Source organism: Tursiops truncatus, chromosome 11, assembly GCF_011762595.2.
Source record: "Tursiops truncatus isolate mTurTru1 chromosome 11, mTurTru1.mat.Y, whole genome shotgun sequence".
NCBI classification, from domain to species: Eukaryota; Metazoa; Chordata; class Mammalia; order Artiodactyla; family Delphinidae; genus Tursiops; species Tursiops truncatus.
In genome coordinates this window covers 100,377,406-100,400,520 of record NC_047044.1, presented here as the reverse complement: position 1 = coordinate 100,400,520, position 23,115 = coordinate 100,377,406, and the positions used below count along the sequence as shown (strand labels likewise).

The 23,115-nt window shown below is 42.8% G+C and overlaps 1 protein-coding gene across 12 annotated transcripts in view; it reads right to left on the bottom strand.

The window, feature by feature from the left end:
• Positions 1-23,115, bottom strand: part of ERC1 (ELKS/RAB6-interacting/CAST family member 1) — a 390,663-nt gene that overhangs the window by 77,947 nt on the left and 289,601 nt on the right. For all 12 annotated transcript variants that reach the window (XM_073789251.1, XM_073789255.1, XM_073789254.1 and 9 more), the window contains one exon: positions 8,798-8,942. In XM_073789251.1, the coding sequence (XP_073645352.1) occupies positions 8,798-8,942 (145 nt within the window). The remainder of the gene's footprint in view (positions 1-8,797; positions 8,943-23,115) is intronic.

Sequence of the window (23,115 nt, the reverse complement as noted above, 5' to 3'; positions counted from 1 at the left end):
GACATGTATGCTTAGATGTGTACTTTTCTGTGTGTATATTTCAATAAAAAAGATTTTTTAAAAAAAGGTTGTAGAACAAGAAGATTTCAGCAATAGAGGAAATTATCTCTAGACAGAGAGAGTTATTTCCTTTAATTTAGCTCATGTTTTGCCATTTTCTACAGTTAAAGCATTATGGTAATGAAAAGAAGATGTTAAGTTATGGCTGCTCCTACCAGCTGACATAAAAGTGAGAGACCTATTTTAGTCTCAGAGTATTAAAAGATACAATTTAGCTATTTTAATATTATATAGTAAGAGACATAGTTATTTCAGTGCATGGCCATAAGAACAGTTGTAAGCCAGTGGCTAGTAATATCATTACCATTCAGGAAGATAATCCAGGATTAGGAAATACTGTTATAAACAGTGAATGTCTAAATACAGTTAAAGATGGCAATCAGCTGAATTAGAACCAGCCTTCAAAACTGCTTTCCTGTAGCGTATAGCTCTGCCTGGTTATTTTTTCTAAACAATAAGGTAGATAGGGAGGCAACCGTGAGGAAAACTGTTGCAGAGATAACTTGATCTTACGAGTCTTCCATTTAGCAGAGACTGGGACAGAGCTGGCTAGAGGGACAGCACACAGTGCGTCCTTTCTCTGGATCCGGGCCAGTGACCGAGGGCCGATGGAGAAGTCAACCAGGCTCTTGCACGTGTTTAACGTGAGCCTTAATATACAGCTAGGTATTGGTTTCAGGCCTGCGAGGTGGATACATTTGCGAAGAGCACACATATATCTAAACATAGTTCGATCTCTTTGGATATTTCTGGTGACCTGGCTCATTAAAGTGCTAGGGAGGCCTGAAAGGCGCATGTTCAAAATGATCTTCAGAGGCACCTAATTTTAGAGTTGACTACTATTAGGCTGCAATCTCACACAAGGCCAGGAGAAACATGATACCCAATCCGGAGTGCCATATTGAGGCGCACCACCGGCAACACCACAAACTTTATGTTAAGCACATTCTCTACCTTGAAAAACCGCTACCGCAAACCCTGTTTTAGCACTAAAGCTCATCAATTTACTTAGTTAATTAAATTCTTACACTGTGTAAAATCTTTGAAATACAGGGGGAAAAGCTCTTGAACCTCAGCTATAACAGATGTTCATTCTTTGGCAGTCACTATTTTCTAGGAGCTTTTAACAGCTTTTCAATCTCTATTTGCTCTTCTTAAGAATGCAAATTTACTGATTCTTAAATTCTGCTGTTCAAAAGATATCTTAATAAATGATGTGTAATATTTTGGGGCCAGATTTCCATATATCTGCCCATGTACATATATGACAGTAACAGTATTTTCACACCCGAATCATTTGTGATGGTAATTTAGGATTACGACCATACATGTTTTCAAACTTGGCTGCTTAAAAATCGGTCTATCTGATTTCAGATGCTCTCTGAGTTCTCAATCAGAATTCTCTAACTCTCATTAATTCAGTCAACAATTTCTAAGATAATTGTTGAAAATGAGAAGGTATCTGTTGACGTAAGATCGGGAATAGATTTTGGCCTGTCAGGATTCTGACTTTTTAAACTGAGCACAGTCCATTATGGTAATTTATTTTCACTGTAATTTAGAAAAGAGCTTATTCAAGTACTATTTATCACGAGAGAATTACTGGGTCATTAATAATACAGCTAAAGGCTACTGAAATCTCTAACCAAAAGCCCACAATGATGGCAACACATTTCAGTGTAGTGATCAGCAGTGTTGGCAATGGAGGAACATGATTTGTTCTGAATCCCAGCTCCATCGCTTACTAGCTATGTGACTTTGGGCAAATTACTCACTGTCTCTCTCTTAGCATCTCCTCTGTACAATGAGGATAACTGTACTTCACAGGGTTGTTGTGAAGAGTATATGAGTTAATTCATGTGAAGCACTCAAAACAAGAGTTAGCTCAATAAATTTTAGATATTCTTATCTTGAATAATGTTTTCAAGAAAGCCAGATAGTACGGGTGATTTAATTTGGTCATGTACATTGTCCACGGGAAGGGCATTCTGTAACAGGTAATGTTATAGTTTTATATCACTCCTCTCGTCCTTGAATACAAATATCATTTAATTCCATATTCACTTTTAATAAGTATCCACACTGGTTCAAAAGGGACCAAAAGAGGCGGTAGGAATAGATTCTGTGGAGTACACTGGTCTGAACTGACTCCTGCCAAGAGAAGTTTAGTGGGGGAAAGGGGAACCACCCTAAACCAGCCTTCTTTTTACTCATGTTTAATGAGATCCTCAGACCAAGGTCAAGGAGCACAGGAAACAGTTATAAATCATGCCACCTGACGGGAGAAGGAATAGGAGGGGCACGTGCACTGGGGCAGGAAATCTAGGTTGATTTATTTGCATTGAGACAATTCAAGAGGGATCAGGAGACTCAGAAGGTTTATAAATTCCCTGTGGCATCATAAAAGGCAGCGGTCTGACAATAGGAAGGGCAAGCTAGATTTGACGCTAGAAAAGAAGGGAAGGGTCTTATCAAAGTTTTGTGAAGAATTTTTCTACATCTGGAATTGATGACAAAAAAGATGGAAGAGATGGAAGAAAGGAGGCTGGGAGGATTCCAGATTTCCCCACATCTCCCAGCCTCTGGACTTCACTTAACTCCAAGCAAGCAGAACTCATCAAAATATGATCTATTTCTTTGTAGGATACAAAAAAGGTTTCAAGGGGATAGTGAGTAACCAGGATTTCTTTTTTAACTTTAAAATGCAATACTTACTACTTTCATAAAGTAAGGAAATTCCTATAGACAGATTTAAACAATCCTTACATATGTGTTTTCTTATGCTTTACAATTCCTTCTTTTAAAACTGTTCCCAATGTCAGCAATTAGCAGGTAATATAGCTATAAGTAAATATATTGACTTGTCAAAAATTGGAAAATACATAACTTTAGACCTCAAAATTAATTTTATCTATCCATGTAATATTATAGATGAGGAAGATAAGACCAGAGAGGTAAGTTAGGAAGCTTGTGACTTGATTCATTAAAAAAACCGAAAGAATAAATTAGTGGCCAACACTTACATTTCAAGAGATTTGTAAGTGAAGGGGGTCAGAAAGTATAAACTTCCAGTTATAAGATTAAGTCCTGGGAATGCGACGTACAGCATGGTGATGAGACATTTGAAGGTTGTACATTTGAAGGTTACTGAGAGTCAAGATCTTAAAAGTTTTCATCACAAGAAAAAAAAATGTAACTGTGGTGACGGATGTAAACTAACCTTACTGTGGTGATCGTTTCACAATATACACACATATCACATCATTATGTTGCACATCTAAAACTAATGTAATGCTGTATGTCAACTACACCTCGATTAAAAAAGAGAGGTTTATACATATGGATTCTCTGTGTGTGGGGGCGGTATGGATGACTGGATTACACAGGGCTCTCGTCTTGCAGGGTCACAACGAGCTGGAATTAAAAGCGGCGGCCTCTCTGGACAACGCACGTGGCCCCCAGTTCATCATGGTCTCTCCTCTCGTCTTACATGCGTCCCTCCCCTCTTGAGTTATGGCATCTGCCTGGCCCACACAGCCCTCAGGCTTGGGGCTATAAGGCATCTGAATAGTACGCTGTAGGTTGTGAAGTGCTGTGTATCAGTTGATGGGGTATTACTGCTCCAGATGATACACTTAGTTTATCAACAGAGTTGGAGCTGGAGCTGAGGTCTGGAGCTGGAGCAACAGTTACCGGTGGGGATTCCTACATTTGAAGAGGACACTGTGGCTCAGAGTAAACGCAACAACTCGTAGGACAGCAAGTGAACAGTGCTGCTGCTTCTTTCCTCCTCCCTCTCGCATTTTAGCTTCTGCCCAAAGGAGGACGAATGTGTGAATGAAGAAAAGCAAAGAATGGCTTTGCTAATGTAAGGAAAAAAACCAATTCCGTGGCTAGGAAATTCCAAACTACAAAGATGAGTCTTGAAGTGAAGATTAAAGCAGAGATTAAGCTGAGGAAGGAGAAGGCAATTCCAGAGATGAGGGCAGTGAACGGAAAATGCTTTGCATCCAGTTCCTTTCAAATAAATCTGGATACCAGCGGCAGGAAACATGCAGCTGATCCTGATGTTTGTAGTGGTTTAGAGGAAGAAGTATGTATACTGAGTACTTAATATGTAAGAATCTAGAACTGAAGGGAGATAGGATAATTAAAACGAGATGAGCACGTTTATCTGACCAAGTCAATACGGGCTGTTGAATCATGAAATAAGGATTGAACTGTAATCGTCTACTCTGTCAACTTCTGGATATCGGATATTCTAACCAGCAGAAGGTTTTCACTCTCTCTGATCACCACGTACCAGTCACCTTCACGGGATAACGTCGCACAGATGGCTGAGAGGCTGGCTCGTGGACATGCCAAGTACAGGACAGAGCAGGCAGGCCAGACGCCCGTGTGTCCTCTGAGAGATGCCTGCTGTGTCCCAGCACCTGGCATCGCGGGTGCGCGGAGGCTGGCCTCATCACCAAGAACGCCGGCGCTTGGCGAGGCGGCCAGACGCCTCTGGCTCTGCCCCCCACGTGCAGCCTCTGCAGCACTCCCGCTACCTCAACATTTGCTGTTTATTTTTTCCTTTGTTCACTGACAATTCAGGAGCTCTCTGTAGCTTCACCCTATTGCTGTTCTCTTTTCATAGAATGTAAAATCGTTTTGTTGTTCTCTCTCCAATGTTAGATGTCACTTTTAAACTAGTTTTAATACTATGATGAATGGGTTTTCCCAGCTGCTCCAGAACTGGTGGCCCAGGCCCAACGCCGGGGACAAAGGAGAGCTCAGCAGGTCACATTCTAGAGAGCCCACAAGGGGGGTGGGGGGGGCAGAAAAGGCACCACCGTCCACCAGGCCAGCCCCTCACAGCTCATGCCTTTTCTGGGTTGCGACTGGTGTGCGGTGATGCTAAGTCTGGCAGAAGGAGTCTTGACGTCACGGGGAGCAGACAGTCATGCACAAGGGGGGCCCCTGTGCTCAGTGAGAGAGGCTCAAAGAGGATTCAGCCCTAAATCCTAGAGTCTTCAATCTTGAAGACGGGGTTTGAGTAGAAGAAAAGGAAACAGGCTTCTCCTTCCTTTGTTTGGTACCTACTCAGGCATCGGACTTGTTGGTTTGCCTTGTGCTTATCTGAGGAGGAGAAAGGACACCTAGAGACAGAGAGCAGGATGGACAGAGGAGCACGTGGCAGCCGACACGCTCTCTTCAGCCCAGCAAGGAGCAGCCAGGTCTGAGTCTTCCGGGCACTGCTCACCCCTCGGGGGTCAACGCTGGCCAGAGAAGCAGCATCAAAGGGCTGCAATGGCATCACAGGACCCCAACGCCAAAGGAAGAGGGAGAAAGGCATGAAGAGGACAGAACCTGTCCCTTCCTGCTGCAGGCCCCTCTTGGGGGCGGAGGCAGGCAAGAGAAGATGAAGCGAGTTCTGCTCTGATGCCTCATCTGCCTTCTGAGGTCAGAGAGTAAAGTGGTCTTTTCTAGAGCTGAACATACACATGGAATCACACAGCACGTACTCCTCTACATCTGAACAGTGTCTCACCACAGGAGGACACCACTGTTTGCTTGTTCACTCACTTCTCATAGCAGCCAGCCTTCCAGGCCGCCTGCACTGGTCCCCCCACGTTGTAGGTGGCTGGTGCACGTGCAACAGGACAAGGGGAAGTGATGGTGTGCCCCTTCCGAGACAGGTTATAAGGACATCGTGGCTTCCATCTTGGCTGCTCTCTTCCCCTCCCCTGGATCATGTGCTTAGGGGAAACCAGCCCCATGTCCTAAGTAACCCCATGGAGAAGCCTAAAAGGTACAGAGCCCCGGGCCATGTGAGTGAGCCCTGTTGCCCCGGCCAAGCGTCAGGTAACTGCAGACCTGGCCAGGAGCCTGACTGCAAACTCATGGGGACCTGAGCGAGAATGACCAGCTTGGGCCGGTGTCCTGGGCCTGCTCAGCGGCTGTCAGAACCCTTAGTTCCACCTGATGAAGCAACAAGTCAGGGGAGAAGTATCACGCAGGCACCCTGTGTGTCACAGGCAGCTCCCTGGAGACTAACCAACTGGTAACAGGAGAGCGGGCAGAACGTAGTAAAAGACAATCACTGAAAGCAAGATTCACTTAATTCAGATATTTTTTCATACCGGACCTACTGAAATACTTGGGGCAGCAGTGAAGTCCCCCCTTTTCCATCAGGGACTTAGGGATTAGGGAAATTAAGCGGTCTTATGAGGCTAAAGAAGTAAAATACAGAAAACACAACAGAAAACGAAGCAAGTCTGTGCAAATGCTTGTCTGAAGAGGACAGGATCCCCCCACTGCCGCCAGGACCACCCGGGGGTCACGCAAGGAAGGAGAGCGGGGACCGCTGGGAAAAGACTGCAGGGACAGGAGGGCATGTTTGGTCTGGGACAGTGAAACAGAGACCCTGTGAGCAGGCTCGGCCAGGTGAGCAGGTGACAGCACGTCTGTCTGACAATCAGCTCACTTCCCCAGTGACAGACACGTTTCCACAGAACATGCACCAGGAGACCTCAGCTCATGACACAGCTCTGCACGGACACACTGCTCGTCTCAAGATCTGGGTCCTGTCTGAAGACACTGACTGATTCTCACTAACTGCTCCCTAATGGAACAGGAGACGGCACCCACCTCCTAGCTGGGAGGATGACGCGCAGACCCAGGCAGCCCACCCGAGTTTTCTGCACCCACGACACAAGCACAGATGCATCGTTTACGACCCCTCCAGCCTCCTCAGTCCGCTGAGCTAGCCTTATCCATTCATAATTCTCCTGCTGAACATAACGGAAACTGAGAATCTGTTCAGAAAATGGGAAATGAGGACCAATTAGAATCAGTTACAGCTCTTAAAATGAGACAGGTTGAGCAATGTGAGCTGGGTGACAAACCGCTGATCAACTTTTTTGCTCCGTTTTCTTCTGTGATATGAAAGAAGTCTATCTCTCTCTCTCCTTCTTTTTTTTTTGTCAAGCTAAGTGACCTGAAAATGTTTATGTGGCAGAATTCCCACAAATGATGGATAAAGTGGTTGAACGTGCAATAAAGGGAGGCCCCCAGAGCACCTTTGTTTTGCTTTCCCTTGTGTCACTGGCACCCAGGAGAGGGTGAAAGCTCATAGTGAATTCCATCTCTTAAAGGGATGAACGTCCAGGGGTACCAGAGCTTAAGTGGGTAAAAGTTTTCTTTCACTTGCAAATGAGCACTGGGTTGTTTTTTGCTGGTCATCTATCTATCTTGCAGTAGGGAACATCTTCTGGTGTTTTCTCATCAAAGTCAGCCACATAAAGTCTATTTATAAGCAGTTTTATTAGTCTTTAAAATAGAGAAAATATCTTTATTGTGTAAATAGTGATTCTTGTTTATTTGAACATTAAATATGATGCTAAGACTTCCCTGGTGGCGCAGCAGTTAAGAATCCGCCTGCCAATGCAGGGGACATGGGTTCCATCCCTGGTGCGGGAGGATCCCACATGCTGTGGAGCAACTAAGTTCATGCGTCACAACTATTGAGCCCTCATGCCTAGAGCTGGTGCTCCGCAACAAGAGAAGCCACCGCACCGCAACGAAGAGTAGCCCCCCCCCTCGCCGCAACTAGAGAAAGCCTGCGCACAGCAACAAAGACCCAACACAGCCAAAAATAAATAAATGAAAAATGATGCTATCAATTGATGACTGATCCTCTAAAGTAGAAAAAAAGAAATTCCTTCACTTGAAAACTTTCCTACTCTGATTACTTCAGGCAGAAGGGAAAATGTGGGCAGCCCAAACGTACAGAAAAGTGGCGGAGGATGAAGGGGATGACCCGGAAGGCAGGAGGTGGACACTCGTGTAGAACAGGAATGCCGGGAACAGCACTGAAGATGGAGAGGACGCAGACTCTGAAATTCAGCTTTCTCCTTATCTTCAAAGGGGAAAAAGATCTGCCCCAGTTTTAAAATTGTGGCAAAGTATACACAACATAAAATTTACCATTTTAACCATTTTTAAGTGTGCAGTTCTGTCCATTAAGTATATTTACATTGTTGTGCAACCATCATCAATGAGGAAATTTCTAGCTTTTATTTTCACAGATGAAAGGCCTCACGTTAGTATTAAGCATTAAATTTGGGGAAGGTTTTGGGTGGAAAAGAAAAGGGCAAAACTTTGCTCTTACCATCAGAGCTTACCCAGCCTTGAATAACAGGAAATCACTTAAATGAAAATACCCTTAGTGCCTTCTGTAGCGGGAATCTGACTGGACGTAAGGGATAAGACTTTTCACCCGCTGGTGGTATGGGCACACCACCACCAGCTCCACACCACTGCTGCCTGCCCTTACATGCGGCCTCTGCCCCTGGAGGCACCACTGAGGACCCCAACAGCCCTTGCAGATACCCCACAGCACTTGCCAAGGACCACGCAGTTGTCAGTGCTGTGGACGACCCCTGCGGCCTGACCCCAAGAGACATGCAAAACCCCCCCCCCCCAAGAAAACCTTTTTCATTTCAAATGGGCAGAATTTCACTAATTTCATCCAGCCATTGCAAAAGTTAAAAAAGTTCTCCTAAGACGTGTGACACCTTCTAAACCAGTCCTCTGACCAAGAATGCTCTGTGCTTCCTAGACAAAGCAGAGGTTTGAAGGCTGAAGTCTCTGCTGGCGAAGATCAATTAGATAAAGACCAGACCTCTGGCCCGAGGTGGGAGACCTGAGTGCGTGAGCCGCGGGCAGCCCCCCCCAGCCCCCCCAGCCATACCTGCTGCTTGAGCTGCTGCACGAGCCGGTCCTTCTCCCGCTTCAGGGCAGCCACTTCTTCCTGGGTCTTTTTCTTCGAGGATGAAAGCTCCAAAAGAGCTATATTGGCATCTTTTTCACTGATGGCGGCCAGAAGGGCTTCCTGCCTGCAAACGGAAGAAAACATCCCGATTTCCATCTAGTCCTCACAGCAATCCTCAAGTTACTAGTACCATTACCTCCATTTTATGGGTGGTGAAACTAAGGCTTCGAGAGCGTATGCAGCTGCCCAAGTTCACACTTGAAGCAAACGGTCCGGGCAGGAATCCCATTCAGGGCTTCTTGACTCTAAATGTCTTTATCAGGTTGTTATACTGACATCTTAATGAAGAGTTCCTAGATCTAGTTGTAGTTAAACTTGGACAGTAAACGAAGTTAATGACTTTTTTTTAAAGTAGGAATTATCCTGTCATCTATACATTTTACCCATTTGACTCATTCTTTTGATAAGTATTCTGTGGTTTCCAGGCAAACGAGGCACCACTAAAACTGAAAACATTTTTATGTACAGAATGTGTAACGAACTGTAAACGTTAGTAAATGGGATTCAGGAAATCAGCCAGCTGCTCCCGGGGCACTCTGAACATCTATGAATCTTTTTATCTCATCAATGCAAATACGTTTCCAGTCAAGGCCTTCCTTGGCAATGATCTGCACATTTCGAAACAACAATTTAAACTTCACTGATTCCTTGTGGTTTACCTAACAGCTATTTTTGGGTTCATATCCAGAAGGAAAAGAAGGTGGGATTTTAGGGGAGGGGCGTTGAACTGAGAAATTGACAAAATAGTCAGAATGAAGTTGGTGAACAATTAGTCTCACAGTCCAAATGCATTCCTCTATAGCTCATCTTTTATGTAATAAGTCATCTGGAAGAAGACAGATCTGATTTACAGGAACTATAAAAGTGGCCTGAGCTTTTGACCTGAGGAAATGCTGGATCTGAGAACGCACTGCCCAAGTTTAACCTTGCTTCTGTCTCTTGTTAAGATAATTACGCTTCAACAGCAGTCATATGGAAGAGTTTTAGTTTAGCCACAAACTGGAAGACTATCTTTTGCACATTCTGACAAGGATATTCCATACTCAGATGGGTAGGTCTGGGGAACCCTGAACAAGCAGTGCTAACAAATGGAAGACGTGGATCAGTTTACATCATGGAAATGAGGATTTGTTTAACTAGTCTTCGCTGTTGGAAGGGAAGATTCGTTGACCTCAGTATAACTTTCCACTGTCCTCACTCTACATGAGTCTAAGAAATGGCAGATGGCTTATCCCATGAAGTCAACACCAAAGGGATAACGACAGTCTAAATATATCCACTGACCACTTGAAAAAAATATGTTAAGTGGTGAAATGAGCTTAAAGGTGAAGGAGTTCAAGATGGTCTCACTCTGCGGTTTCCTGTTAATTGCTGTCATCTGTTCCCTTTTGGGGAGCCCAGAGACTGACAAGCTGGGACGAGAAATGTGCCTTCTCAATAAGGGGGCTGCATTTCTGTGCGTCAATAGTCAGAATGACACATTTAGCGGCAGGCAAATAACAGACGACGAATGCAAGATAAATTACTCTGTCCAGTTAGACCGAGTCATGAGAACTTCTGCCGAATGCAAGATAAAAGGCGATAGGATCTGAGTTCCATTCTGTACTTAAGGAAAGAAGCGTCATAATACGAAATGGTAAAAATGATCCTATACTGTTGAAACATCTTGACTGAATTCCAAATTCTTTTATAAATGATATGCTTGGCCAGCTAGTGTGGTACAGTTAATCTCTGGGGTAAAATGTCACATTCCCCAAATGCAATATGATATAACAGGTGCCAATTCATATTCTAAATTTTAAAATAAAGGATGTGGCACTGGCGTCTGAGCCATTGGAATGGTGCCTTTTTTAATAAGATATATATTTTGAAGTCTTTTTTTCTTTTTCTGTACGATTCAAATAGAAATTTTATTATGTCATTGATGCTATTTACTTTTTATTGAGCACTGATAATATATTATGAACTGCACAGAATCAAATTTTCTCTCCCACACCCAAGGCTCTCACCCTCTAAAAATTCCCTAGCGGATTAACATAACACTGTCCTTTCCATTTTAAAACTGTACTCTCGGTATTGACTTCTACCTGTGTATGCGCCCATAAAGGGCAATTCACAGTCAAGAGAGTGAAATGTCTTGATTGCATATGATCATGTAAACTCTGGGTAATGTTAGTATCTTTTGTGGGTTTATTAGCTTTCAGGTTTTTCTCTTGTTTTTGGAAGGGGACAGAGACTGTACTGTTTTCCCTATAATTTTGGTAAATTTGAAACGGACACCATGGGAAGAACAACTTCTTGAAAACAGTTTGGAGGACAGGAACAAAAATAAAGCTGGTAAGTAGTAACAGCCGTCTAATTTATGGGGAATAAGAAAAACTCTTGTTCCCTCAATACATGTGATAGCAAAGACCATATTTGTAGTTGAGCTTACGTGGTTAAGCTTTACAAAGAACATTCAAGTGTCTAAGCTAAGAAATTCTAAGAATACCCTGCCTTTCAGAGGGAGTGGAATTTGGAGCAAAAAAGCAAATAGTAAAAAGGATTTTATTTTAGTAGCCACCTATTCTTAATACAACTGCTTCTTTGAAAAACAGGTATTTTCTGATAACAAAGTAATGTTCATTCATTGCTGAAAAATGGCAAGATACAGAAAACTGTGAAGAAGGAAATAAAAATACCTGCAATAATTCCTTTCTAATCAGAGTCAATTACTTGAGAGCTGAAAGGCAGCTATTCTAACACTAATACGGCTATTTCAAAGAGAATGAACCTTCCTGGGGATTAATAATCAACTTCGAAAGCTTTACTAATCCAAGGCTCTCCACAGAAGAGGAACACTTGCTGGTGGAACACTTCCTGACTTCATTTCCCATAAGCCCATAGGGAGTAACACCAGCACATGAAACACAAAAGGGAACATACATAAGCCACAAGCCCAGACAAAAGAAGAACTAAGATGCTCTTCCTGCCAAATCACTCTCCTTGTTCTCTTAGTGGCTTTTCCTCAGTTAAAAATAAAAAAAAATGAAAATGTGCACACAGGACCTTTCAAAGTGATTAGTAATTCCCTACTGCATGACTAACAGGCCCCCTGACTTGCATAATGAGTAGGTAGTAACAGAAATCCAACTTTAAGTCATTAGTCTAGTCACACCATCCCTGGTGCTGTAAACTACCAGAACAGTTGAACCTGCCCTTTGACCTGCAAATTCTAATAGAATCAAGATGTCTCTAAAAGTTCTGCTGTGGCATTTGAGCTTCAAGAAATGGTAAGACCACCTTCTCTGTCCCCCTCCCCCTTCCAGCAAATTTCAGAAACAAGAGGCAAATACCCAAGGCAAGTGGAGCTCAAAATCCTGCTGGTACCTCCTGAATCCTTAAGGACAACACACGAGCCCTCTCTTACTAGTAAACGACGGTGGTTAGCAATTTAAGAGTGAGTCCTAGGTAAGCGTGCGTTTAACAGAAATGCAAGACAGAAAAGGAGTATGAATGAAGGGATATTATAACAGTTTATCTTTCCCTCTTCCTCCAACTGGGTATTCCAAACGGAACGATTAAATAATCGTGTTTCATAAGTTTCATAATCCAGAAAACACGAGGAAAGAGAGCAGATGAAAGCAACAGTGAGATCAGTAGCTTTGGACGTATTACTGTCAAAGACATGTAGGCACAGCTTACTCCAATTTTAAGATGAATCTGAAATCCAGATTCTCTTACTGATGCCTCCTTTACTTGTAATTTAACCGGTTAACTACCCGGGGTGAAATCTCTTTCACCCCTTCATTTCCCTTGGCGAGGAGGTCCTCCAGCCTCCCTCACGGAGGCCTCAGAGGGTGTGGCCGATACGCCACCTTACGAAAGCTCAGTGGGCAAGCCTGGCTGAAATACCTGAACTTCCAAATCTGGTCCCTGAACATCTCCTTATGTCCTCTCTAGGGAGCCTTTACTTAGATACTCAGCATTACCTTTAATATAAAATGTCTACACTAAGTCAGGTCTTCCATCCGTCATAACGAATCTCCCGTTCAACGTTAACTGAATCACCACACTTCTAGGCCCACAGCCTGAGAACACTGAAAAAATTTGATTTCCTCTTTGTTCCCCAGAACCAATATGCAAGTTTTGTGGATTCTTCCTTTCTAATAGTTTTTAATGAACCCACCACTTTGTACCTGCATGTTCACTATCAGGGTCCCCAGCATCCTTTTATCACAGGCCTGCATGATTCTTAAAACGCCTTCTCTGACCTCACTGCTGTTCTCACTGTCCTGCTTCCAGCATCACTTTCATCAGGTTTCTTAATGTATTAAACACTTGGGCCTAATATCTGACCAGCTACAATTTTCTATCTACTCCTTCCTCAGTGTCTTCCAAGGACTGTGTGTCACTGAGACATGACTTGTTTTCACTTAGTTTTATGCCACACGCTCTACCTGAAAGGCCTGAGCTTTCTCCTCACCGGCTGCTAACTTCTTTCTGTTCAGCATTCCCTTCCAGCACTTTCACAGTTTAGATTAATAGGCATCTGCTCTGTGAAGGTCCTTCAATTCTTCTACATGGGTCTGCTTCCCCAACTATACTATGCTTATGGCTTATGTCTTTAAAGTTTTCTTTTAATGTTGAGTTTCTTGGTCTTTCAATTTGTTGCTTTGCTAATTTTTAAACTTTTTTTCTTCTTAATTGTGGTAAAATACACATAAAATTTACCATCTTAACTGCTTTTAAACCAAGACCAGGGACAGGAGGCTGTCACCTGAAGGAGGGGGGTGGGCGTGCCCCCAGGACTGGGAAAGCGAGCGGTGCCAGGCCCCTGCCGCCCGCTGCCTTGCTGCAAAGTGCTCCCTGGGCTCCCAGTGGCCAGGTTACAGCCCAGGTCCCATCTGCTTAAGCACCATCCATTCTCCCTGAGCCAAGAGCTTGGCCACAGGGGCCACGCTGGCCAGTGGCACAAGGTTCCAAATGCTGCTTCCCAAGCTGGCTGACCAGAGGCTGCAGCTAGGATTCCCTGCCAGCGGTCTGCGGGTCCCCAGGGACCTGACACAGATTTTCCAGGGTTTAAACACCTGTAAAAAAATGTTTGTTTTCATTTTGCTTACTCTAAAAAAGGACCCCCTAACCAGTCACAATGACAGAACTATTTTGTGACAACTAGAAATGAAAAGGTTTTCACAGATTAAAAAAAAATACACATAACATTTACCATCTTAACCGTGTTTAAGGGTACAGTGCCGCAGTGCCAAGGACATTCATACTGCAGTGCAACCGTCTCCAGAGCGCTTTGTCTTGCACAGCTTAAACTATGGATTAAACGATCCCCAGCCTCCTCCCGAAGCCCCTGGCAAACCACCCTCGCCTTGTCTCTATGAATCAGGCTACTCTAGAGCCTCACGTAAAGGCAGCCACACAGTATTTGTCCTTCTGTGACTGGCTTACGTCCCTGAACATAAAGTCCGCAAGGTTCATCCCTGTGGCAGCATGTGTCAGAATCTCCCTTTGTTTCAAAGCTGAATAGTATGCCACTGTACGCAGCCGTCACGCTTTGTCCATTCATCAGTCGATGGACACTGGGGTTGCTTCCACCTTCTGGCTATTGTGAATGCTCCTATCTTTAATTTTTAAAATGTATTATTTTCCTTCTAGAGGTGTGGTTCACGACTGTGAATACCAAAAGCTTGCACATATTGTTAATTTTCTACATTGCATGTGCCTGAACCATTTACACTTTTTTCTCTTCTTTTCTTTTGGCTTCAGTTACTCTATACTCTGATATTATCTGCCAGTCTTTTTTTTTTTTTTTTTTTTTGCCTAAAGTCTTTGCTCAGAAACAGCTGGAATACAAGCTCCACGAAGGCAGGGTGTCTGTCTATTGTGTTGTGTGTCCCAAGTGCCAAGAACGGCTCCTGGCACCAGCAGGCACTTCATACATGCACCCTGAACCAACAGCTCCTCCAGTTCTGACTCCATTCCCATCTGCCATAGTGGTTCCCAACTGCTCCAACGTTTTCACTTATTCTGAAGCTGGGCTTCACTGTATTTTATTTATTTATTTATTTTTAAAAGGGCTTCAAATGCTTGGCTTTTTTATTTATTTATGGCTGTGTTGGGTCTTCGTTTCTGTGCGAGGGCTTTCCCTAGTTGTGGCAAGCGGGGGCCACTCTTCATTGCGCTGCGCGGGCCTCTCACTATCGCGGCCTCTCCTATTGCGGAGCACAGGCTCCAGACGCGCAGGCTCAGCAGTGGCTCACGGGCCCAGTTGCTCCGTGGCATGTGGGATCTTCCCAGACCAGGGCTCGAACCCGTGTCCCCTGCATTAGCAGGCAGATTCTCAACCACTGCGCCACCAGGGAAGTCCCACTGTATTTTTAAGGCTTTTTTTTTTTTTTTCAGTCCAGCAGCATGGAAAGCAACTGAGCAGAGGGTTAGAGTAGGGGATATAAAAATTTGAAAACATGAAAAAAACCAAGACTAGAAAGAGACCACTAGCTCCGGCCAATTCACATTTCATTAAAAGAAGAGTTTTGCTTTTCTCTAACTAGACAGAGGACAACTGGAGAAGTAGGTTCAATTCTGGAGGCCATTATTCAAGAGGCAATTAAAAGTAGAGGGATCCAAAGGAAGGTGACAGGATGGGGTTATATAAGGGCATATTAATCCAAAAAGATTTACCCACAGAGCATGACTGATACTAGAAGAGCAGAAACAGGAAAGGCAGAAATAGGATTTTTTTTTTTTTTTTTTTAGAAATAGGATTTTAATCTGTGTCTCTCTAGAAAGCACATATGACACTAAAGGGAGGACAGTCACAAAGATACATATTTCAGTTTATAAAGTGATCATCTAACGTATTATCTCCTATTAATAAGTAGAACTGGGAGGCCTAAAAAATGACAGGGCTTCTCCTGACTAGGTGTGTAAAGAGGTTATCAGAGGTACTGTACAAATGATTTTGCTTTGAGTGGTAAGTCTGTCCTTTTTAACTGTAAGATTCCAGCAGAGCGAATGAGATGAAACAAAAATGCTAACTAAGTGCCAGTAAATTGTATGGGCCATACGTGCTGAAGTAAGTGACACCGCAGACAAAGAAAATCACCTGGGACCGAGGACACGGGAAGTCAGTGGGCCTTATTTTGACAGAGATAATAAGAAAGACAGAGAAAGTGATGTGTATAAAAGCACAGGTCGTGTGAGGACATACGGCATGACTGGATTGGAGGGTTTCTATAGGGAAAGGACAGAGTGAGGGGGATGCTGAAAAGGTAGCTTTGAATCGGAGCACGGATGGTCTGGAATGGCAGGAAGGAGTAAACACAGACTGTGACACCCTTGAGGGTTCTAACCTGAACCCGGCAGACAGAGGGTACTCAAAATGCTGAATAAGGAATGATTTGATTTTGAATATAATATAGAAGCATCAAAAGTTCCAGAAAAGTAAAGCAAGGTCTTAGAAAGACTGACTTAGAGGCAAAGAGGAGAGACGAAGTGATTCCGGAAGCAGAAGGGTCAGGAGGCTCCTGCTAGAGATGTATTATGAGCAGAATTCTTACATTACAAAAAAAGTTTTTAAAGAAATAAGAATAGAATGCTGCTGTCTGACTCTGGATTCCAGAGTCACAGGAGGGCTGTGATAAATCGCTATACTATTCAAAGAATACGAAACACACAATCAGTGTTGGACATATGTTTTGATGCTGGAAAGAAACTTTCAAACGTCACCAAACATAGACTCTCTGAGGGCATTTGATCCAGCAGCACGAGCTGGGGTCCTCCCTCATGTGACCTTCTCACGGCAAGGGGCCAGCCCTGTTCCACCTCCTGAAACAGGGGAAACAGACACACTGGCAAGAGAATGGGTAGAGAAGTTACCCTGCTATGGACGAACTTCTATATTTCAGAAGTCCTTGAAAAGAATCAAAATTAACATAAAGGCAGAAATTGCTGGTAGTTACAGCTCAGTAAAGGAGGCTGATTGAACAAAATTTTGTGCAGAAAAGCTGTATTCAGTTTTTCTCCTCACTTTTTCTGAAAAATGAGCATTTTGATATATCCAACCCACCACAAGTTATGACAAGTTTGGAAAACGGAGTTTTACTGTGATATTGATACTTCTGCTATAAAGCTTCTGCCTGCTTCTCAGACAGGCAAAAACTTGATGACTGTATTCCATGTGTCAGGAAAAAAAAAAAAAAAGAACCTATATCTTTTCCATTTGTTTAAATATAAAAATTGTAATCTAGTCCACAGAGAGATATAAAGCAGATCGGTGTCTGCCCGGGACCGGGGACGGGGCTGCACAATAACTAGAAAGGCCCACGGGAGCTTCTGGAAGTGGATTATAGCTTGACTATGGCGGCAATTACAAGTGTATACAGTTGTCCAAGCTCACCATACTGTGCACATGGGCACCATAAATACGGCATGAACTACATTCCATGATTAAATCGGCTTGCCCCAAAGTAAATGTCCGCGATTCCAGCTCCCTTGGGACTACTGAAAGTTTAATATTACCAGTACATAAAGATGATTCTTCTTATCCTATGTTTCCTTAAAATATAGCAAACATCCAGTTGCTTCCCTCATAAAATATACCTGTACTTACACTTCAAATGAAAGATAAGTTCTTCAAAGAATTCATTTTAGGAAGTTATATAAAAACATTTATTCAATAATGCTGCCAAATTTATCTTTAAAACTGACTTCAGGGCTTCCTTGGTGGCGCAGTGGTTGAGAGTCCGCCTGCCGATGCAGGGGACTCGGGTTCGTGCCCCGGTTCAGGAAGATCCCACATGCCGCGGAGCGGCTGGGCCCGTGAGCCATGGTCGCTGAGCCTGCGCGTCCGGAGCCTGTGCTCCGCAACGGGAGAGGCCACAACAGTGAGAGGCCCGCGTACCGCAAAAAAAAAAAAAAAAAACTGACTTCAAAATCTATTACATTATTTATGTATTTGGAATTATGACAAACATCCTTTTTATTAAACTGAATTTAAGTTCTGACATCAAGTCTGGACACTGAAGTTAGACAACCAGTCAAGATGATATGTTTTAGGACCACAGTGAGGATAAGAATATATTTATTTTCAGGGGCACCTCGTTAACCAGCTCTGGAAGCAACCGCCAAGAAAAGGGTTACAGACATACTCTTAGCAATGGCAGCACCAAGGGAGTAAGTGGAAAGCTGTCTAGGTGACTGTTTTGAGACCAGTCGGATCCTCAGTTCCTACACTCGTTATTTAAAAAAAAAATCCTTACCACTTCATAGACAAACCTTATCTTCATGATAGATCAGGACAACACAATCTCCTCTAAACAATATTGGATCTAGAGATCCCCTTCTGCTGAGTATGACTTCCAGACTCTTGTTTTTGATACTCTAAGTTCCTTTACTTTTGAATTATACTTAATCAAAGTAGCTTGTTCCTTTTGTAGCTCAGTGTGCCCTCCCCTCCCCACTCCTGCTTCTGGGGTGCCATGCGTCAGTGAGCCACCGGATTACGTGAATGGGGGTAGAACCACAGGAATGGTGGAGAAACAAGAGAGGATGACTTTGAACTCATGATAACTTTATAGAGCAGAATTAATATACCAGTTCGGACTTTGACAAGAAAGAGACATACATTTGTATACAGTTTGCTCTGTTATTTTTGTCGGAGCAGGTTAAACATATGTCCTAACTAGTTTTAATTAAATGTTTTAAATCCACTTAGCATTTTGTATACAAGAGGGAAAATCTATGAAAAGTCTACAAATGGTAAAATGACAATATAACTGGAATCTAAAAATTAGAAGAGAAATTGAGATAGGAATTAACCGCAGAATACATTCTTTAAAAAAAAAAAGCTAGAAGAGAAAGGCATACCTTGTTAAGACAATGTCTGCTCATTTAATATGTCATTTTACTTACTGATTAGAATAAGATCCACTAAAAATTTAGAGGCTCCAAAGTCAGTTGGAAAATATTGGCACACAGTACCTTTCTTTAAAACAAATCTAGAACTACAAAGTTAGTCAACTATCAAATTGTATGTAAAATGTATATCTACATTCTCCATGTTAGAGGATTCAGTCGATGATATATCTTTTGTGATACCCAAAGATGTGGAGACCAACAGTCCCTTCAATATGTTAAGCAGGAATTACAATTTATGGTGAAACATTACACCAGGAAGGAAAACAGTATCATTCAGACGAGTGTCTCGGGCTTTGTTCTCTATACAATCACAGCTCACTAGTGATTTGTCTCTATCTCTGGTTCAGTGTCGAAGTCATTACTGAATTCTACCTAATGTCCATCTGTTTCCAGAGAGAACTCATAAAAAGGAAGAACGTGTTTTATTTGATCTAAAATGATTTATTGTTCATACCACAATTACTGATGCTCATCTTAAAAGGAAAAAAGCCTCCCTTGACTTACTTTCCCCTAAAGCTGCTATGCCTTCTGGTCAAAAATTTTGGCACTCCAACACAGTATTGGATTCCTGATTTCAAGATGGCAGAACAAAGACCTAGCTCTCCCATTTCCTCTGGAAAATCAACCCCAAACACCAGAACAGCAAAAACCAGAAACAAGCCCTATCTTTGAAGATACAAGATTTATGTGATGCTGAAGTGTAATATATAAAGAGAAAATGGACATGGCAATTCTTAGCACAAGAAAGTCAACCCAAAGTGCCTACAGAGGGCAGGACTTATGAGAGGGAAGTAGATTTACCTGCAGAACCAAGAAGAGCTCAAGAATGCTAAGTCCACCACTATGGAGAGGTGTGTAATTCAAAGAAGTATAGCAGACTTGCTTTACAAGCAGTGATTCTCAAACATAACAGAAATTATTACAAATGGAAGGCTGTTCTCTACTCCTGACCTACCGAATCTGAATTTCAGGGGACAGCCAAGCCACCTATACATTTTTTTTTTTTTTTTTTTGCGGTACGTGGGCCTCTCACTGTTGTGGCCTCTCCCGTTGCGGAGCACAGGCTCCGGACGCGCAGGCTCAGCGGCCATGGCTCACGGGCCCAGGCGCTCCGCGGCATGTGGGATCTTCCCGGACCGGGGCACGAACCCGAGTCCCCTGCATCGGCAGGCGGACTCTCAACCACTGTGCCATCAGGGAATCCCCACCTATACTTTTAAGAAGTTTTGCAGGTACTTTTGGAACCCACTACTTTACAGAAACAATTGATCGATTGATTGATATTTTAATAAATTTATTTATTTATTTATTTTTGGCTGCGTCGGGTCTTGTTGCCGCACGTGGGCTTTCTCTAGTTGCGGCAAGCGGGGGCTACTCTTTGTTGCAGTGTGCGGGCTTCTCACTGAGGTGGCTTCTCCTGTTGCTGAGCATGGGCTCTAGGCGCACAGGCTCTAGAATGCAGGCTCAGTAGTTGTGGCGCACGGGCTCAGTAGTTGTGGCACGCAGGGTCTGGAGTGCAGGCTCAGTAGTTGTGGCGCACGCGCTTAGTTGCTCCGCAGCATGTGGGATCTTCCCAGACCAGGGCTCAAACCCGTGTCCCCCTGCACTGGCAGGTGGATTCTTAACCACTGCACCACCAAGGAAGTCCGAAACAACTGATTTAAAAGACCAACAGTAAGGTGTTAGGTTTCCCTGATTCCCCACATCCTTGCCAAGACTGGGTTTTTAATATTTGTATTTACTTTTCCAAGTTCACTAAGTACATACAAAATCTTCCAGTTCCACTGTAAAATGATCAGCTTTTCAAACTCTTAAATTCTGATGATACTGCAGATACTCATGAGACTGACCATCACTGAACTTAGAGATATCACGCAGAGATGACTCACGTGCTGTGGTTCTACCCAACAGATTGTCTGAAAGGCGAGCATTTCATGATGTATTTATAGGCAAATTTCCTCCTATCTTCATGGCAAGGGCCATCACAAGATAGACAGGTGAATGTAGGATCTTCTGCTTTCTAAATTCTGCCTTTAAAAAGAGCTGGCAAGCCAAGGGAGTTTTTGTTGGGGATTTACTCAAATCCTACCAAAATCCCTAGTGAATTATGTCTTAAACCCAATGATTTGTGTTGGAAATCCGGGGGGTAAAAACCGCTTAGCATGAGCCTCAAGAGATGAAGTTAAGTAGTGGGTTCACAGTAACATCTGGGGATGATGTGTACAGAAAGATTTATACGGCCTTTTCTTTCATTTTGTCTTTACTATTTCATAATAGTATGTCCTTTATGCCTCATGTTTGATAGTATAATATGAACAGAACACTTCAGAATATGAACTTCCCTTATAAAGATACAGTCCCTTCAAAATAATGGTCTGCTGGTTATTGTTATATTCACACTTCAGGCTGTATCATTTACTGTGTCTTCTTTTCTTAGTAAGTTTCTGTTTCCAAAGGAAAATAAAGTCTTCTTACAATGTTTCTCAGAACTCAAACACCAGAATCCCTCCATTTATTTAGATGTCTGTTTTAAGAATCATTGAATGCTTTAAGCAATTAATCTCTGCACTTCGTCACTGCCCCACTGTTGACTTAACCTTTTCCAGTTGTAGATAGATAGCATGTCCATACCAGCTGCCCCCATGGTGCTACCATGGCGGCTGTCTGCCTTGCCTTTAGCTTGCACTGCATTCCGAGTCTGTTTGCTATGACATCTGCTAGAAGAATGCCAGTGTATCATGGCACTCATTCTCCACCTTCTAGCACAATCAAGAGCTCAGTGTGCCTTGATTTCACAAAATAGCCAACATTATACAGAACATCCAATGTCTGGATTTGTGGTACACTGCCTGAAATAAAAAGTAGGAACAGTTCCAATGAGTAAATATCCCAGATATTCTGCAAGCTGTCTATGAAGCCCTATGAGAGCTGTAGGGATATATATGCATGACTGCTGGGGTGCTGGGAGGGGCCTGAAGATGCTGGGCTGCTGAGATGCTGAAGGTCACCAAGGTACTTGCTGGACAAAACAGCTGAAAGCAAACTCTGCAATGTATTAGTGATTCAACAATTCCATCATTCACCTCCTATCAGTTTGTTGGCAAAAATTATAAGAACAACTCCTCTCCTACACAGGTCTCCAACGAAACATCTGGTGGGGAAATTCTACAGGAATACACAAGTGACTATGCTTGCATTCGGTAGATGAATTGTTACTATTGTCGGCTGGGATCCCGTGTTCTCTGCATCCTCCCTTAGGTTCCAGCTGCTTGTCAAGTGATAGACATAAATTAGAAAGCAGGGCCTCTACACCTGTTTTTCCATTTTACATATAAGGGGCACATGGTGATGGTAGGCATACAAGGAGGGGAGATGTAGAATCTTCTGATAAAAGTGTTTTTTTTTCTTAATTTTGAAGTTTTTCTGCATTAGCAATTGTATTATTTTTAATAGGGAAAATATGTTCAAAAATAGTAAAGCAATAACCATCGCTTTACTTCTCAAAGATATAGGAAAAGGCCAACTGAAAATATTATTTCAAAATAAGTTTTAGAATTTACGGTATGATTAATGATTCAACATTAATTAAACTTTTTAAAGTTTAAAAACTAAAAAAGTTTTTAAACTTTAAAATTTTTGCTTATTTAACAAGAGCAGTAAAGATTTTAAAACTATGGAAAATGACAACTATTACTGCTCGAATTTTGTTATGGCCTCCGGATCTCTTCCTCCTCAACTGAGTGTTTTCTCTCTTACAGCACCTCTGTTTGCCTTGTGTTATAGCAACATATACACTTTTCCCACTTCTGAAAGCTGATCAATGACATGAAATTTACCACGTCCACTTCAACTCAGCCAATCTTTGAACCAGGTGTAGTGAGTGCCTAACTGGTACCTTCCTCGCAGGGGTAATTCCATTTTACTAGTCACTCTGTGACTAGTTAGCTCAGCTGATCAGAGAAAGAGTAATAAAGACAAGATACTTTCTCTTATTTCCGGTCTGTTCCACAACCAAAATTTTTACCTCTAGCACACATTTCTCAAAAGTGTATTCCACAGAAGTAAGGCAAGAGATATTAACAAATGTCCCGTGAAAAAAGATTTCCATAGTCAAATAAACAGGAGAAACACGACCTAACAGGGCACTGGTGCAGACCTTAGAAGAGCTTTTTATGATGTAAGTTACATATCTTTAATAGGAGGCCATGTTTTAAAGCAGGGTTCCCCCAATTGCTGCCCACAGGCCAAGTCTGTCCACCACTTGTTTATGCGAAGAATGGCTTTTACACTTCAATATGGTTGAAAATTTAAGGAAAAGAATATTTTTG